This window comes from Electrophorus electricus, chromosome 3 (genome assembly GCF_041902795.1).
Source record: "Electrophorus electricus isolate QZ-2024a chromosome 3, ASM4190279v1, whole genome shotgun sequence".
Classification (NCBI taxonomy): Eukaryota; Metazoa; Chordata; class Actinopteri; order Gymnotiformes; family Gymnotidae; genus Electrophorus; species Electrophorus electricus.
In genome coordinates, this window is record NC_137499.1 from 32,643,171 (window position 1) to 32,659,337 (window position 16,167).

Consider the following 16,167-nt stretch of genomic DNA (forward strand, 5'->3'; position numbering starts at 1 on the left):
TGCCTATGATCTCTTTGAGCACAAAACATATACAAAGGATGTATGGAAAAGGTGCTTAATTCGACCAAATACTGAATAAAGACAAAGGAATCCTGCAACTAAGAAAAAAATGTGATGACAAGGCAGCAAAAACATGGTTTACCAAAAGCATTTATTAGTGCAAACAAGCAGATCTCTTATTTTCAGATGGGGTTTTAAAGTTTTATTTCCTCTATTCCCAGTGTTAAGTGCTTTTGTAACAGTCCACTAGAACAGCTTCACTGTAATTTGCTAGAAACCTGTTCTTTCTCCATGTTGATCTTTCAAACCCACGCATTACTACCCATATCAGAGTAACACACTACGATATAACGCCATGCTTTCGGCCAGTCTGAATGAAGGCATCTACAGTGTGGTCGATATCGGAATCAGTGTGTGCTGCAGAAATCTGGACCCTGATACGCGCTTCCCCCTTGGGAACCACTGGGTAGGAGAAGCCGATCACATACACTCCTGTGGAAGGAAAGGAAACTTTAGTTTACAAACCAAAATTCTTAAAAAAAAACAAAAAACATTTATTTTTATAGACCTGCAGTGGTTAAGGCACTTGACTTGTAATTGGAAGGTTCCTGGTTCAAGCGCCACCATTGCCACTCTTTGGGCCCATGAGCAAGGCTCTTAACCCTCAATTGCTCAAGTTGTACTCAGCCATAATTGTAAGTCGGTTTGGATAAAAGAGTTAGATAAATTCCATAAATGTAAACGTAGATCCTTAGCAGTTGTTAAATAAACCAGAATTCATATAAGGTCCCAAACTACTGCATGCCAGTTATATAATTAAATTGCTAAAAAAGACAGACAGACATTCACAATGATCTGCAATCTCACCCAATTTAAGCATGTCATCAGCCATTATGGAAGCCAGACGAGCATCTCCCAGCATCACAGGGCAAATGGGGTGAGCTGTGCCAGCGATGGTGAACCCTGCCTGGGACATTCCATTTCTAAACCTGATGAATGAGATAGGAAAAACGGATGCGTTTCTGTCAGGCTCTTCATGTGAATTTATAAATTAATAAATAATAATAATAATAATAATAATAATATTATTAACAATAACTTCTGCATTGAACAAAGAATTGTAAAACAAAAATCCACATAAACACATCTTTATTGTTTACACAGCATAGTCTTTTGTAACATGAACTTGGGCGTTTTGTACCCAGACAAATATCATGCGTATTTGTTTTTCTAGAAAAGATAAACCATGGCCAGCATAAGGGTGTAACACCTAATTCCCCTCTAGTCCTACCTCATGGTTTTGGCTGCCATGCTCTGTGCAATTTCATTGGATGCCAGAAGTAGTTCCAGAGCACGTGTGGCAGAGCCCGCGACCGAAGGAGGGAGAGAGTTGGAGAAGAGATAAGGACGAGAGCGTTGCCTGAGGAGGTCAATTAAAGGTTTTGGTCCAACGGTGTAACCACCTGAAATGAGATATGATAACATTAGGATTTAAAGGGTAAACCACACAAATGAACAGTACATCAAAAACAAACAGATAAAGCAAAAAACTTTGAAGGGTCAGTACTTTTCTTTGCAAATGTATACTGGCTGAAACCCCTTTTGCATCAGCCTGTGATTTTCACCAATAATTCATGAACTGTTAGAGAGACTTGCCTGCTGCCCCTCCAAGGGCTTTTCCCAGAGTGGAGTTTACTATGTGCACTTTGTCCATCACACCTAGCAGCTCATCAGTACCACTGGGTGAAACAAGGCAACATAGTCCTCTCTCAATCTTTTTTGCTGAACAGCATGCAGAACCACTGAGCTGAGATGCTAAATTAAGATAAACGAAATATGTTTCTAGCAAATAAGAAAATGTCAGGTTAAGTCAGTGATTAAAATATTCACAAATCCTCAGATAAAACCTGTATGCCAGTGTTTTTTTTTTGCCGGCACAAAACTTCCAATTACAAATTTCTATTAAACAGCTTGCAGGTGTCCCTGCCTCACTTCCTACCCACCGGCCACGTGGGCCCAGGAAGCCTGTGGCGTGGCATTCATCAATAAAGACCAGGGCTCCATATTGCTCAGCAAGGTCACAGATGCCCACCAAAGGAGCCACGTCTCCATCCATAGAGAACACGCCATCCGTCACCACCAGCCGTAGACGAGATGACTGTGGGTGGAAAAGTTACATGTACATGTAGTTTTTGATATGCAGGAATCCACTGAAACAGCTACCAGTTTTACCAAATATTTGATGCAATTAAGATGCATGGTAGTGCATTTAAATAACTTAACAGACTGAGCAAATGTCATTAGGAATGAAACTAGAGGACTAGTGAGGATATATACATAGCTCCTTCTATCTGAGAAAAGATTTTTTTGCAGTTCCACTTGTCAGTATTGTTTCTGAAAACATATAGCTTTATTCACACAGTGCACTGCTGTCCCTATAGAGAGTATAGTGTAATGAACTGAGCAAAATGAGAATTATTTCTGATTTCGACACTACAGAACAAAAAACAAAGTGTATCCTGCTCTGACTGTTTGTATTTTTTTAGTTTTAAGTTTATGCTTTAAAGAAACTCAGGTACATTTGTTTTCATTGCAAAGACAAAATTTCATTGCAGTAACTAAATGTTTTAGCAAAACAATTATTGCCAATTGAAAGCCTTTAATAAATGGTCCCAGAAGGCTTTCAACCATTTTTAACGGTTTTCCACCATTATACATCAATGGACTGTCCTTACCCTACAGTGTGTTCAGCAAATTCCACCATAGTCTTGCATAGGTACTAACAGTAAGAAAATCTTCTTACTTTAACAAAGTGAGCAGGGAATTAGCCAGTTTAGCTCAATTTATATTTTACTAACAAGTACAGCTATAACTGCATGTGTCTACCTGAGACTCTCTCAGCTTCTCCTCCAGGTCATTCAAGTCCATGTGCTTGTAGCGGAACCTCTTGGCACGACACAATCTAATGCCATCAATGATTGAGGCATGGTTTAATTCATCGGACAAGACAGCATCATCTGGGCCCAACAAAACCTATAAGCAAGCAACATTTTTGCATGAATGGATTGTATAGTTTGGTTTGGTTTATTATTTGTCACATACATAGTCATACACAGTATAAGTCGCAGTGAAATAGTATAGGTGGTATAACAGTGCAAATAGTGTTGCAGTGGAAAACCACAACCATCTAAATATCTTTAGGGTCACATATGAAGCTTATGAAATACCTCAAAAAGACCTGCATTTGCATCAAAGCAGCTGGCATACAGGATACAGTCTTCTCTTTCATGGAACTGAGAAAGCTTCTTCTCTAGGTTCTTGTGAAGGTCCTGAGCAAAACATATTTTATGTAAATCCTATACATTACACAGAAACATGTAAATGTGACAACACAATACATAAAAGAAAAGTGCTGTGTACTGTAAGTGGTCTTTCTTTACCTGTGTTCCACAGATGAACCTCACCGAACTCAAGCCAGCGCCATACTTCTGGAGTGCCTCAATCCCAGCCTGAATAACCTCTGGGTGACTGGACAGGCCCAGGTAGTTATTTGCGCAAAAGTTCAAGATATCTAGTGTAGATAAAAAAAATATAGCAACGTAACCACCCGCAAGAAATCTCCACCAAACCTTAAAGAACTCGCTAAGAACTCTTTCGATTAACTAAGGTTGTTAGCCCATAATTAAAACACTATAGCGTTAACTAAATGACTGCCCTGGTATCGGTTTGTCGAGAATACATCAGTTATCTTTTCTAAATGAGTAGTGTTATTCGTTGTTACTCGTGCCACTATGTTGAGACAAAGCAACATACAACAGTCAGCACTAGCAGTAATGGGACATGCTAGCAATAAAAACACGACCAGATTATTGGCCATTTGTTAAAAGACAAGCAAAGGCAAACAGATGTTAAAGGTTCCAAATAAAGAAAGGGTCAACATTAATTCTGTCGATTTTCACGCAAATGATGGCGCAAAATACATCAGATAGGGTTGTTACGAGTGCTCCTGAAAGAAAACTTAGCTAGGTTAGCTAGCTACTTCGTTTCCCCAAAAAATACACTCCAACACAGGACACTTAACTTCCCCCGTAAATTAACTCGTATGCAAATCTGGACCTCAGCTCTCTGTGGGAATACATTAAAAATGAAGAAAAGCTTGGGTAGCTACATTTTCAGTTGCTTACCGTCACGACTGCCGTCCACGTTAATATGAGGTCCTTGCTTGGAAGTGATCACTCTCTCGCCTTTCCAAGTGCCCGCAGCACGGATCGTATCGAGTTCCTTCTCGAGCAGCAACCGCGCTTGAGCAATTGAACCACATGTTCGATTCGAATTAATAATATTTCTAGATTGCAGAATCCATTTCAGAGGAACATTAAGATGACGAACAAAAGTACGAATTGACATGGCGTATGTGCTGTGAGTTGAGCAGCAACTTTGTAACGTAACTAAACGTTTGGTCTTCCCTTATAGTGGGCGTAACAATTTCCACCAATAAACGGAAACGGGGAAGTATTCTAGGCTCCACGCATTTTCAACGGCGGCTTTTCACAACATTGGGTTATCCTTAGGTTATGTTACTTTGCTGCTAGAGTTACAGTTCCCTGTTTGTTGTGGTTTCTCAACTAATACAGCTATATATTTGTAGATTGTAAAACGAATATGCCAGTTTATTAAGGTCTTTAAAGATATAATGCACGTCTTATAAAATAGGAACCATGTAAGGAAACTTTTCGAAAACCCTCAAATATGACGCAATCCCAAAGTGTACACAGGAGCGAACAACCAAATTTAATTGCGTTAACTGTGACGTCGGTAGCGCGGGAAATTTGCTCTTCGCGGTAATGGCGAAGTATCAGGAGAGGTAGACATTCATTACGTTTAAAAGTGTCTTATTTTAATAAAATGGTTTTATATTGTAAAAGTGCCGTTTTATTACGTTCAAACGATATCAGTGTTAGAATACTTTATTTTACTTTTGCTCAGTTTATAACCTCATAGAGCTCAAGACAAATTAATTGGATTAGTTCAGTTGCAATAACATGAAAAGTGCAGGGGCCTGCCATTTGACCAAAGGTAAGAAGCAAACAACGCCTGAACATACCTTTGATTAAAATCAAACTCACCATCACGATTTTAAAGTACTAGAGCCCGGGTATTCGCGTTAGTGATTCCGACTCAGTAGTGAGTCATAGAAGTGGGCTCAGTTCACCGATAAGATCTAGTGCGATGTGACACGGCTCTTCGTTTACTTTCGTATTTTTTCTAACTTTTTTCCTTTCTTGCGTTTTTTTCTAACCTGTCAATAGATTATTCGTTAGCGGTGTGACTCGTCGTTTATTCTTTATAAGTTAATTTGTTAAAGATGATCCATTAGAGTTAAAAAAAACGTTTCAATGTTAAATTTAAATTTGAGGTATGGATGCGAAGTTGCGTTTGGGAAGCTAGATCCACATAAGCGAAAAGATGGCATGACCTAATTATTTCAGTTGTTCAGTCGTTCGCTTAAAAGAACCGTCTCACACACTGCTTTTGTTAAATATGATTGATGTATTTAAGACTCCTTGATTAGACAATATCGTGGTTGCTGCTTATGGCTATTCACAATAACGTTACTGTCTGTGGAGTTATTACATATACAGTAGTTCTAGAAGTAGGCGTACCTCACATATTTAAAAAGCAGAACTTCTCCAGAAGGGGGCGATATTAGCATTCTAATAGTGGCGCTACCTATGTAAGATTCCGATATGGAAAGACGAGTTTGGAGACTTAATATTAATTTGTGCTGAGGGCATGTCACTTTCTGAAATGGCTGATTTTTGTCCCCACCACGTTTTGAAAGTGTACTCTGAAAATATTAGTTTTTTTACAAGCTGTCCTTGTTTAATTTATTCAATAATTAGTGTAATCAATGCTTGTTTTAGTCAATATCACGAAATATATGTTCCTAGTGATAAAATCAGAAAGAAATGTGTTTATTTTGTTACACGATGCTGAGATATGAAATGCGGCACAACTGACATTTCGTGAAATTAAACAAATATTTTATCAAAAATAAATAAACTACTACAAATATATTTTAAATCATAGTGTTGGTATTTCTTGTATTCTTCAACAGCGATAGGTTTGACAAAACGCGGCAATATAAACTTTCGTGAACTAATTCACCTCTTCCATTCCAGGGCTGATTGCTTTTCAGGGAACACGCGTGCTGATGGGTAGCCTCGGAATTTAATCCAAAACAGGATCCGTTTTCCTGTCCCAACGTTTTTCAAAACAAAGTTACGACAATGCCTGTCATTAAAAACCTCCAACAAATTAAAGCTTGCTTTACATGTCCCAGGCAAGCCAGTGGATGACTGCCCACATCTGTGACAGGTCTGGAAAGCAGATAAGACGTAATAATGCAGTGGAATTCTTAAGAACACACTGTATCTTTAAAATAAGCGACAGCTACTAATAACAGCTTTAAAGGCCTATTATCAAAGACATCTTTTCCACCCTCAGTCCTCGACTTTCTAAAATGTTTAACTGTGCCATTTAATTTGAGCTAGCTAGCTAATTTTATAAAAAATAATTTAGCTAAATGTTAGCTACCTATACCATTACACAAACATTAAATCAAGCAACCTCCGCTGTTTACTGAGGTGACCATTACTTAACCACAATCAAATTAATTTATGATACATATATCTCAAATGTCAATTAAGAAGTCTAGAAACGGGCCATTGAACAATTTAGCCATTAAAATGGCACCTAACATCTTGGTGGCACTGCTAGCTAGCTCACAAATTAGCCAATTAGCTAGGTAGCTACATAGTTCTACTCTCATTGAATACATGTTCACAGCTAGCTAAATTACTGTTAACTATAGCTAGCTAGCTTAATCAGTTATCTAATGGTTTCAGATGTCATAGTCTTCAAAAATGTATTCACAAAAATAGTTGTTGAAGGCTGCTTAAAACAAACAAATGGCTTTTGTAAAATGAGTTTCATCGCAGCTAGTCGTAATCAAACGTTAGCTAATGTCAGTGATTATGCAATATTCTTGTTTTACTTTCACACCTGCACTTTTTAGTCTGGTTAAATTAGACTCTGGTTTATTTTCATCCTTGATACAATTCATTTGGGCAGGTATGAATACAGTAATCACACAGCTGTAATCGCCCATGAGTGGCGGTGGTCTCAGTCCAGTCCGAACTAACTCTGGACCGGTTTGTTGTTAAAAAAGTGCTCTGACCTCGGTTCGACCCAACTATCCGGTGTACTCCACAAGTGTGAGCTAAATGGCTCCCATAGCCAGGTGTGCTTTGCATTATGGGATGCAACATAGCATGTACATGAAATAGCCTACTACATATTGTATACTGCATACTGTACTCAATATATACTGTATACTGCACACTGGTCCCCCTAGTAGTATGCTGTAGGCCTGTACGCATCTAGTGTGCGATAAACACAAACCATAATACAGGGCTGCACAAATGTTTACATTTTCCTCCCAGCAAACAAAAATGCATCCCAGGCATGTCCATTGTTTGCTAGGCCCCAACTTATGCACAATTTCTGCCATTGTTGCATGGTTGTGTAGTGGAATATTTGGACTGAGAAGTATGTAATCCAGATGTCTTTTGTGCACTGGAAAAATTAATTTTGGTCACATATTGTATACAACATACTGATTTGGTTCCCAGTCAGTACACAAGTATTATATAGTAGGGTATTTTGAACACAATGAGAGAACTGGCTAAATTTTAGCAGCTAACCAGAGAAGAAGAATGAAATATGCATTAGCCCACAACACAGGACCTTCATCCTGTATTTACTTTCATGCTCTGGCCCCAGAAAAGCCTGACCAATACATTTCTTCAATAAAGTTCTCACTTGTTGTGATGCATCTGCTGCACCTGGATCACCTCCTGTGTGAAATCAAACCAAACTAATGGGAAAACACTGCAAGTTTACAACTACAAATCTTTAACTGATTCGGACCAGAAGAAATTAATTATAGGTGTGAAAACCTATAGTTAGTTGCAGTGGTAGCTCAGTGGTTAAGGTACTCCTAGTAATCAGAGGGTTGGCAGTTCAAGCCCCACAACCAAGTTGCCAGTGTTGGATCCCTGAACTAGGCCCTTAACCTCAATTACTTAAGTTGTATTCAGTCATAATTGTAAGTTGCTTTGGATGTAAGTGTCAGGTAAATATAAAACTCCCTTAATATTAGCTATCTATCATGCTAACTTGTTTAGCTAAGTCAACAAGCGCAAATATTTAAATTTCTTCATTACCTAGTTAGCTAACTACCTTACTGACTAACTTTACATTTCATAATTTTCTATTTAAAGGTTCACCAAAATCACTTTGTGATTTCACTTATCAATGTTTTTTGTTCACTGAAGAATCTTTTACTCTTGAGGATTTACTAAATCAAGGTTGTTTCATCTTGGCAGAAGATGACACAATCTTGCGTTATTGAACATTCACTGCCACTGATATTTACAGTCGTCGCTCTGTCCAACAGTTGATACACCTTAATTCAGTGCTACTACTGAAATAAAGTCAATTAAAATGCCAATCACAGCAATTTGATCATAATTAGAGGGCAACCAACATGTGCCCCCCCAACAGAAGGCAGAAACCCAGTCCAACAAAGTTCTGATGCTGGGCCTGTGAAGCATCCTGCTGATTTAATTGTAGATAAGAAATTATTATCTATGAGGTTATAGTTAAATGAGTGATTTTTGTAGAGTAAGCCTATGCCATTATTTAATCTTGGCACATTTTATGCATATTAAGAGGATGAGTTGTTTAACCTAATGGTAATCATATATGTCAGTGTGAACCTTTTTAAAAATTGAAGACCATCTATATAATGAAAAAATTCTGTACTAATCAAAGTTTCTTCCAAGGACCATAGCACTAAAGCAAAAATACTGTTTAAGAACCTTTTAAAGAGTGTAGCAAAGCTTCATTTATGGTAATGGAAGTGAGCACTATCTCCTGCTTCCTGATGTCCACTGTTCCCTCCTTGCCTATGACATTGAGTACATTGTTATTTTCTTGGCACAAGTGTGTAAGGGGACTAACGTCCTTTCTGTAGGCTGTCATGCAATGTCATCCAAAATCGTAATAACGACAGTATATCTGTAGGCTGTCATGCAATGTCGTCCAAAAACGTAATAACGACAGTGTAACTGAGTGTGGCTTTGTATGCTATTTTGCGAATCACCCAAATCGCAACGAAACATTTGAGTCATTGATACAGTTACAGTATGCATGCAGACGTCAAGTAGAGACGCCTCTAAAACGCCTCCTAAATCCCGACAGGGATGCCGCGTGACCTGTGAAAACACCTTCAGACGGTGCATCTTCTGTCTAACATATTGGTTATCGGTTTTGTCTAGCTATTGGTTGTATAAATCACCAAGTTGCGGTGTTGTATAAATAGTTATATTTTGTCTTCACAGTATTGCCGAATCGCTTTGTTATGGAGTCAAATTGCCAAGGTAAGAAGTAACGTGATTTTAAAGTATTAGTTGGCTAATTCAAGCCATCTTGATATCAACAGACGCTATCGAATAGGTTGCTGATTGTTATATATCTTTAACTATTCCCCGGAATCGAAGTTTTCAACTGACGAGCAAACTTATTGTACGATTTCATTTAGGATACTTATAAGATTGAAAAAGCAAAACCGACTGCTTTAGCTAGCTAGGTTAGCTAGTTAGCTAGCTAGCCCGTATGCATTATAGATAGATTTACCGGGTATCGCACCTTGCGTCTGTTCTTGTCCGGAGTTAGTTGGAACAACTAGATGAAACTCCGGTTTTACAGATTTAATAGATTCTTGAAGGTTCGTGGTGATATAGCTTGCTTTGTTTCTGAAACTGATTTGTAATTGTCAGGTATTGTTGAAGGTGAGGCATTTTAAATTTACAAAACAATATTTAATTTGGCGTTTACTGGAAATCCACGGTTGTCCTTGTTGGATTTTTATGGAATGAATAGGCATTTCATGCATTTACAAAATCACGGTTATTTGACGAATATGTGTGAAATATCTATTAAGTTTTTAATTCCAGTAGCAGTATTTACAGTTAATCGAAAGCCTTGTTTCTTCGGTATACGCAGCACTGTCCCTACCGCTCTTAGAGTTATCGTCTGCCAACCGTGTGTGTGTCTTTGTTAACAAAATCATGTAAGCTACATTCATGCTAGATCTCCACAGTTTGCAGCTCCCCATCAACAGATCTCCATCAAAGGTTTGCAGCCTCTGTGTTTATTATGGAAGACGCTGGTGTTATGTGTTGGGACATGTTCCCTTACTGTACGTGATCCAAATTGTCACCTCACCAATTGTCATGAACACAAATCCTGCACGCACATTGTTGTGTAGTTCAGCAGCCTGATTATCCCTCGTGGTTTTTTTTAATTTATGTATTAATTTTAATACCCCAGATACCTTCATTACTCTGATTCAACGCATTTTCCATGTGGTGTATGGATTTTTCACCTGTTGTGGCTACAGTGATTCAGGTAAGTTCACATTTGTGCAGATGTAATACAACAATGCCTTGAAATAAACATTAAAAAGGATTTGTTTATAGCAATACCAGAAATGGATCCATTGAGTGGTGAATACATGTTTATGTTTAAATGTATGGCATTTAGTGGATGCTTTTATCCAAGGTAACTTACAATTATGATACAACTTGAGCAATTGAGGGTTAAGAATCTTGCTCAGGGGCCCAACAGCAGCAACTTATCAGTGGTAGAGCTTGAACTGGCAGCCTTCTGATTACAAGTCAAGTAATTTAACCACTGAGCTGAGTACATTTGCTCAGTTTACATGCACACAATAGTTTGACCAAGAACATAGACTACACCAAAATGTTAAATGGGTTAACAACTAAATAAAAATAAACTCACAAAATCTGAGATCTGAATGTTTGCATGTTCAGTCTAGCATGTACCATTGTTTAATCTGAGTAACATTAGACAAACTAAGACTTTAGCCAACTGTGACAAGTCATATTTGGCTGTTTACATGACCATATCCTAGTAAGCATAACAGTGTTAGACTGATATTGTACCATCTGTTTGCAGATAAGAATAAATATAGAATGGTTTTTCCAGGCAATGGTGGAAGTCTATTGGAAAAATTCAATTATATTTGAATTAGGATATTGATATTCTTAATCTAAAAAGAGCTCTACTATTTTCGTTTCCAATATATCAGCTGTGGAATATCAAGTCAGCCTTTCTGTGGAGGAAACCTTACCAGCATCTCTTAACCAGAGTTCTGTAATGCCATGGTGTCTGGATGAAGATGGGACTGTGGACACAGTTTTTGCAGTGTGACATCCATCAACCTTCACTGAACCTATGCACAATGGCACATGCACTTCACAAACCTGCAGAAACTGTGAATGAGCTTGGATTCACAGCACAATTTGAAAAAGTCAGGTATTCTGCCAAGCCAGCTGCCTTAGGAAATATGAAAGGACAAAGGAATCTCAGGGTCCTGGGACCTAATACATTTCTGTGGCCCGGATAAAAGTGTTTTATATGAAAACGTTGCACTTGAATGGACAAGGAATGAAGGAACATAATTTCTCAGGATGGCTTAGTGTTACCAGCAGAGTAATAAATAAATAAAGAAATTTCTTCTTGTATTTAATGAACATACATTGAGATGAACAATGGTTCGGTGGGTTCAACTTCCATAACTATGCAGACAATAGCAAAGTTCAGGACTCTACATTGGAATAATAAATAGCGATTTGCCAAAATAAAATGACAAAAAAACATGTACTAAGGAATTGTACAAAGAAATGTTTTCTTTGTTTCTTTGTTTATTAGAAACCATGTGCTATACATTAAATGTAAAGTTATAAACATTTATATTAGTAATGATAATTTCTCCCAATGGTGCCTTTTTTAAATCTCAGGGATTTGCCTGCATTGTCTCAGTCTGCTGGATCTATAAGCCTGACTTATGTTTCTGGTTTTCATCTGAATATATCTTGTAGTGTACTTCTCACTTCCTGCCTTCTGTTGTACTTTTTGCTTGATCCTTTATTTATTCATTTTTAATATCCATTTCTTTATGTGTTTTTATTCCTTCCTAAATTTAATATATGAGTTTATTTGGTGCATAGCTGTTTACAATTGTAGTCAGTATTATTGTTTTGGATGTTTTGTAGTATGGTCTATACCCTTGATTGTTTTGACCAGTATTTTTAGTAATTAATGGATATATGCCAACTTTGTATAAATAGGATATTTTAATAGCATTGTCAAAATCAAACAAAAAAGATGTCCATTCAACTTACATGCAGTCATTTAAAAGGAGAAATAAAGAAGGAAATATGACATGGACAGGATTAAAGGCACTCTTCCCTAATATTTTGTTGGACAACCTTTGGCAGGCATGACAGCCACCATACATTTTTGTAGCCACCTGTGAGCTTCTTGCACTTCTACCCTGGCAGTTTCTCCCACTCTTCCCACTCATTTTCCCAATAGAAAATCCAGAATAGCAGTTTTCAAATTTGCATTTTCAATCCAAAGATTGCCAACTGGATTGAGCTCAAAACGCATTGCTAGCAAATTCAAAACTTTTCTCCTCAACCTCAACTTTTCTCATTATGTACTTTTGGATTTGTGCTTTGGGTCATTATCCTGCTGAAGGACCCATTTTTTGTACCCAGACCTAGTTTTCTTACACTTAGGAGCACATTTTGGCCTAAGATGGTTTGATAATGATCTGTTTCAATATTTGTGTAACACATTCAAGGCCTTCAGTTTTGTGACGGGGTGGTAAATTTCATGCTAAAAGATAATTTCTCCAAGTTCCTAACCTAAAATACATGCTTTCAGTTTGAAATATAGATTTACTTGCATAAACAGTACAAAGACTTTAATAAAAATGTTTTCCCTATCTGTTTTGTGTGATGGCGTGGCTGGGTTGAGCATGATAGACCCTGTCTAACATGAAAAACAATACAACAAATAAAATATATATAAGCATGTCAACTTGCCTACTTTTGATCGTGGCTGCTCTGTAAATGGTGAAATGATGTCACTTAATCTTTGTGATGTAGCAATAGTACATTATAGACAAAAGAAGTTAGTGTGATGGGGTGGGTGGTAACTCCAACTGAGAGATGCACACAATATTTTTACAAAACATTTTTTTAAATAAATGTGTTTTTAATAAATATATTATTTGTAAACAGGAAAAAAAACATTTAATGCTGAAAACAGCTTTGATAAAAAACATTCATTTGGTATTTTAGATGCAAATGTCATGTTGATAAATACAGATGTGAAAATGGCCATGTACTAATGAAAGATTATTAAAAATAACATGTTGCTCTTTAAGAATAGTATTTTCTCTTGTATCATGTTATCAGTAACACTTAGATTTATAACTTAAGCTTTGGAAACACATGGGCACATTTTTTTGTGTTTTATGCATCTCATCAAACCTTCCAAACACAAATAGCACCTGAATGACTCAGAGTTTACGGTCAGGGTTTTTATGTCTTTTCAGTGTCAAACATTCAGTGAAGTATTCTCAATATTGTCTAAGGTATGTCTATTGTTTAAGATATTGTCCAGAGTGCAATGTGCTGAGCAAACTAATAGCTTGTCCAGGGTCATGTTAAATATGAATGTTGACCATGCCAGTGGTTACGTTGTCATAAATTTGTTCTTCACATTACCTGCAGAACTGTTGCAGCTTTGGGTTTGTCTAGAGTAGAATGTTGGGTGGTGTATGCAAATTTTTGGGGTGTAAATTTTAATCAGTCTAGACAGTTACATAAAAGTCTAGGATTTTTGGATTTGGTCCATTTTAAAACCCTGTTTTGTGGGATTTACATTTGAAGGAGATGACAACAGTGTGTGAGGTTCATTATAATCAGTTCCATGTGCCAAACTCTCCTTGTTCAATTATGCTGAGGTAAATATGATTTTTCATTCTATGGCACCTTTAAAAGAACTGTAATGCGGGTTAAGGACACTGCTAATACTAGAGCAGTAATGCGCATCGTGGCACTGGGTTAAAACACAAACATTCAAATACTATTCCAGACAAAGACGTTGTAATGGTTAACTTGCAGAAACCATACCTTTTCATGTACTATGCCATGAAAGAAAAACCATCAGTGCCATAAGAATAATTTATTTGGCCATTGCTTGCTTTTTAATAAAAATAACTTTAATACACTTTAATAAAACAAATTTTTAAAAAAAATCTACAGCAATCCTCTTAAGTTATACCTTCATTGAGTCGATCAGGTGATAAATACAATGAAATGGGAACATGTTTAATTCAGTCTTAAGTTTAAAGTTAAGTGGTTTGTGCACAGATTGTTCTTAGTACACACCCCTAGTATTTGTGTTACTCAGCTGGACTAATAAGTGCTGTCTGTATAATGTTGATCTAGGCTTTGTTTTGTTTTTTCTCTCTGTGTCAGATCCCCATTCCCAGTAAATGCTTGTTGACGGTGGAAGTGTGCATCCTGTTGGCCCCGTAAACCACTCCCACTCAAACAAGTTTTGGCGCCTTCTACGTGAGTCATCTTGAGTTATTTTCATCTTGAGCATATGCCCTTATATATATATATATATATATATATATATATATATATATATATATATATATAGTTAGTTATAATGGAACGATATAGTTGACAATAAAAGCTTGTTGGCTCAATGTTTGTGTCAATGTACGATCTGTTTATTAAAGTGAAACCATAAGTACAGGTTTGTTTGTTTTGCTTTTTGACAAAAATATCCCAATGTTGTAACGAGGCGTAGTAGATGAATATGACAGATCCCAAGTTTACGCAATCGGCAAGCAGTTATACAAAACGAGGTATACGAATAGTCATAACTGTCAAACATGAACGCAAAATGGTTAAGTGTAGCCATATGAAATGTAGCGTAAAATTTGAACTGAATATTTTAATATCGATTCGCAAAAATATGACAATAGAAGCATACATATTAAATTTATCACAAGTTGCATATTTACCAAATAGATTATGGATTTACGTTTCCTAAAATACGATTCCCATATTGCATTTGTTGTGTATGATTACTTCTGACAGGAAATGAATCCCAAATTCCACTGATATGCTGTATTCGTGACCAAGTGATTAATCGCCCGTCTTCACGCGGTTGTCATATTTATGTGCCAGATTTAAAATAAAGGAAAGGTATTTTCTGATGATGACTGAGAGGATGTATCTCGACAAAGTTGCTATTTATTTAGTATTTACTAAATGGGAATCACATATTTCCAAGTAACGCTGTTATTACGCTGACATATAAAGCTGATAGCAACAGGTAAAGTTATAAGCAATGAAAACTATAAATAAAACTGGGAAGGGTGGACCAGCATGGCAAGCTAGTTAGTAGCATGCTAGCTAATACAGTCTAGGGTGGAACCAGCTCAGCTGGCTAACCGGTATAATGTTAACTAGCTACCTCGGCTGGCTAAGTATCACGCTAGTCAGGAGGGAATCGCGACTTGCGCTGATACTCGCCGAATGAACTGCTACAGTATTGATATGTAGGACAGTATCCTAAAATGTTAACGCTTAAATATGAAATACAGCACTGAATATGTCCTTTTAATAAATCGCTTTAGGTAAGCTTCTATTTACCTGCTCACTAGCGCAACATTTGGCAGATCATTGACTGTCCTTCTGTAAAGATGACGTCAGAATGGACGGGCTATTTCCGGGGGTGGGGGGGTTGTAAGTTACTCTTACTTTTAGATGTTCCTGTCATGTTTCATTATCTAAAATTAATTTTAAAAATATAATGTGTCTTTACATCGGGGGCGCAGGAATATCGTGGATAGAAACAGAGTATTTCATTAGTTGATTCAGGGGGTTTTGGCTTCCCCCAATTTCTATGCTCTTTAGAATATATTATAAATAAATAGAAATAAATTAAAATGGAAATAACACGCACGAAAATAAATAAATTAACTGTTAAAAATGACAGAGGACATACATCTTTTCTCTACCTTTTATAAAATAACAGAAACAATTTTTAAAAGTACACTGAAATTACTAAACGGCTGTGCAATAAAATGTTAGCAGCTACTTCCTTCGGCGACGTTTCCGCATAAAGACGTCCTATGGT

General features: G+C 37.0%; 1 protein-coding gene and 1 long non-coding RNA gene across 6 annotated transcripts; one reads left to right on the forward strand and one right to left on the reverse strand.

Moving 5' to 3' along the window:
- Positions 1–132: 132 nt before the first annotated feature.
- On the reverse strand, positions 133–4,470 carry gcat (glycine C-acetyltransferase). Its single transcript, XM_027003319.3, has 9 exons — positions 4,185–4,470; positions 3,441–3,571; positions 3,228–3,329; positions 2,887–3,033; positions 2,004–2,158; positions 1,657–1,739; positions 1,292–1,463; positions 868–989; positions 133–492 (listed from the first exon to the last, which is right to left on the reverse strand). Exons 1-9 carry the CDS (start codon positions 4,405–4,407, stop codon positions 341–343), a joined length of 1,287 nt encoding a protein of 428 aa, XP_026859120.2. The 5' UTR covers positions 4,408–4,470; the 3' UTR covers positions 133–340.
- A 421-nt stretch (positions 4,471–4,891) lies between these two features.
- On the forward strand, positions 4,892–14,007 carry LOC145657012 (uncharacterized). Of its 5 annotated transcripts, none has more exons than XR_014122775.1 (4): positions 4,892–5,076; positions 9,468–9,506; positions 10,459–10,536; positions 11,240–14,007. It is a non-coding gene; the product is annotated as an uncharacterized LOC145657012 (long non-coding RNA). The 5 variants fall into 5 exon arrangements; XR_014122779.1 differs by lacking the exon at positions 4,892–5,076 and adding an exon at positions 9,302–9,362; XR_014122776.1 differs by lacking the exon at positions 4,892–5,076 and adding an exon at positions 9,313–9,362 and having other exon boundaries at positions 9,468–10,536.
- The last annotated feature ends 2,160 nt before the right edge of the window (positions 14,008–16,167 follow it).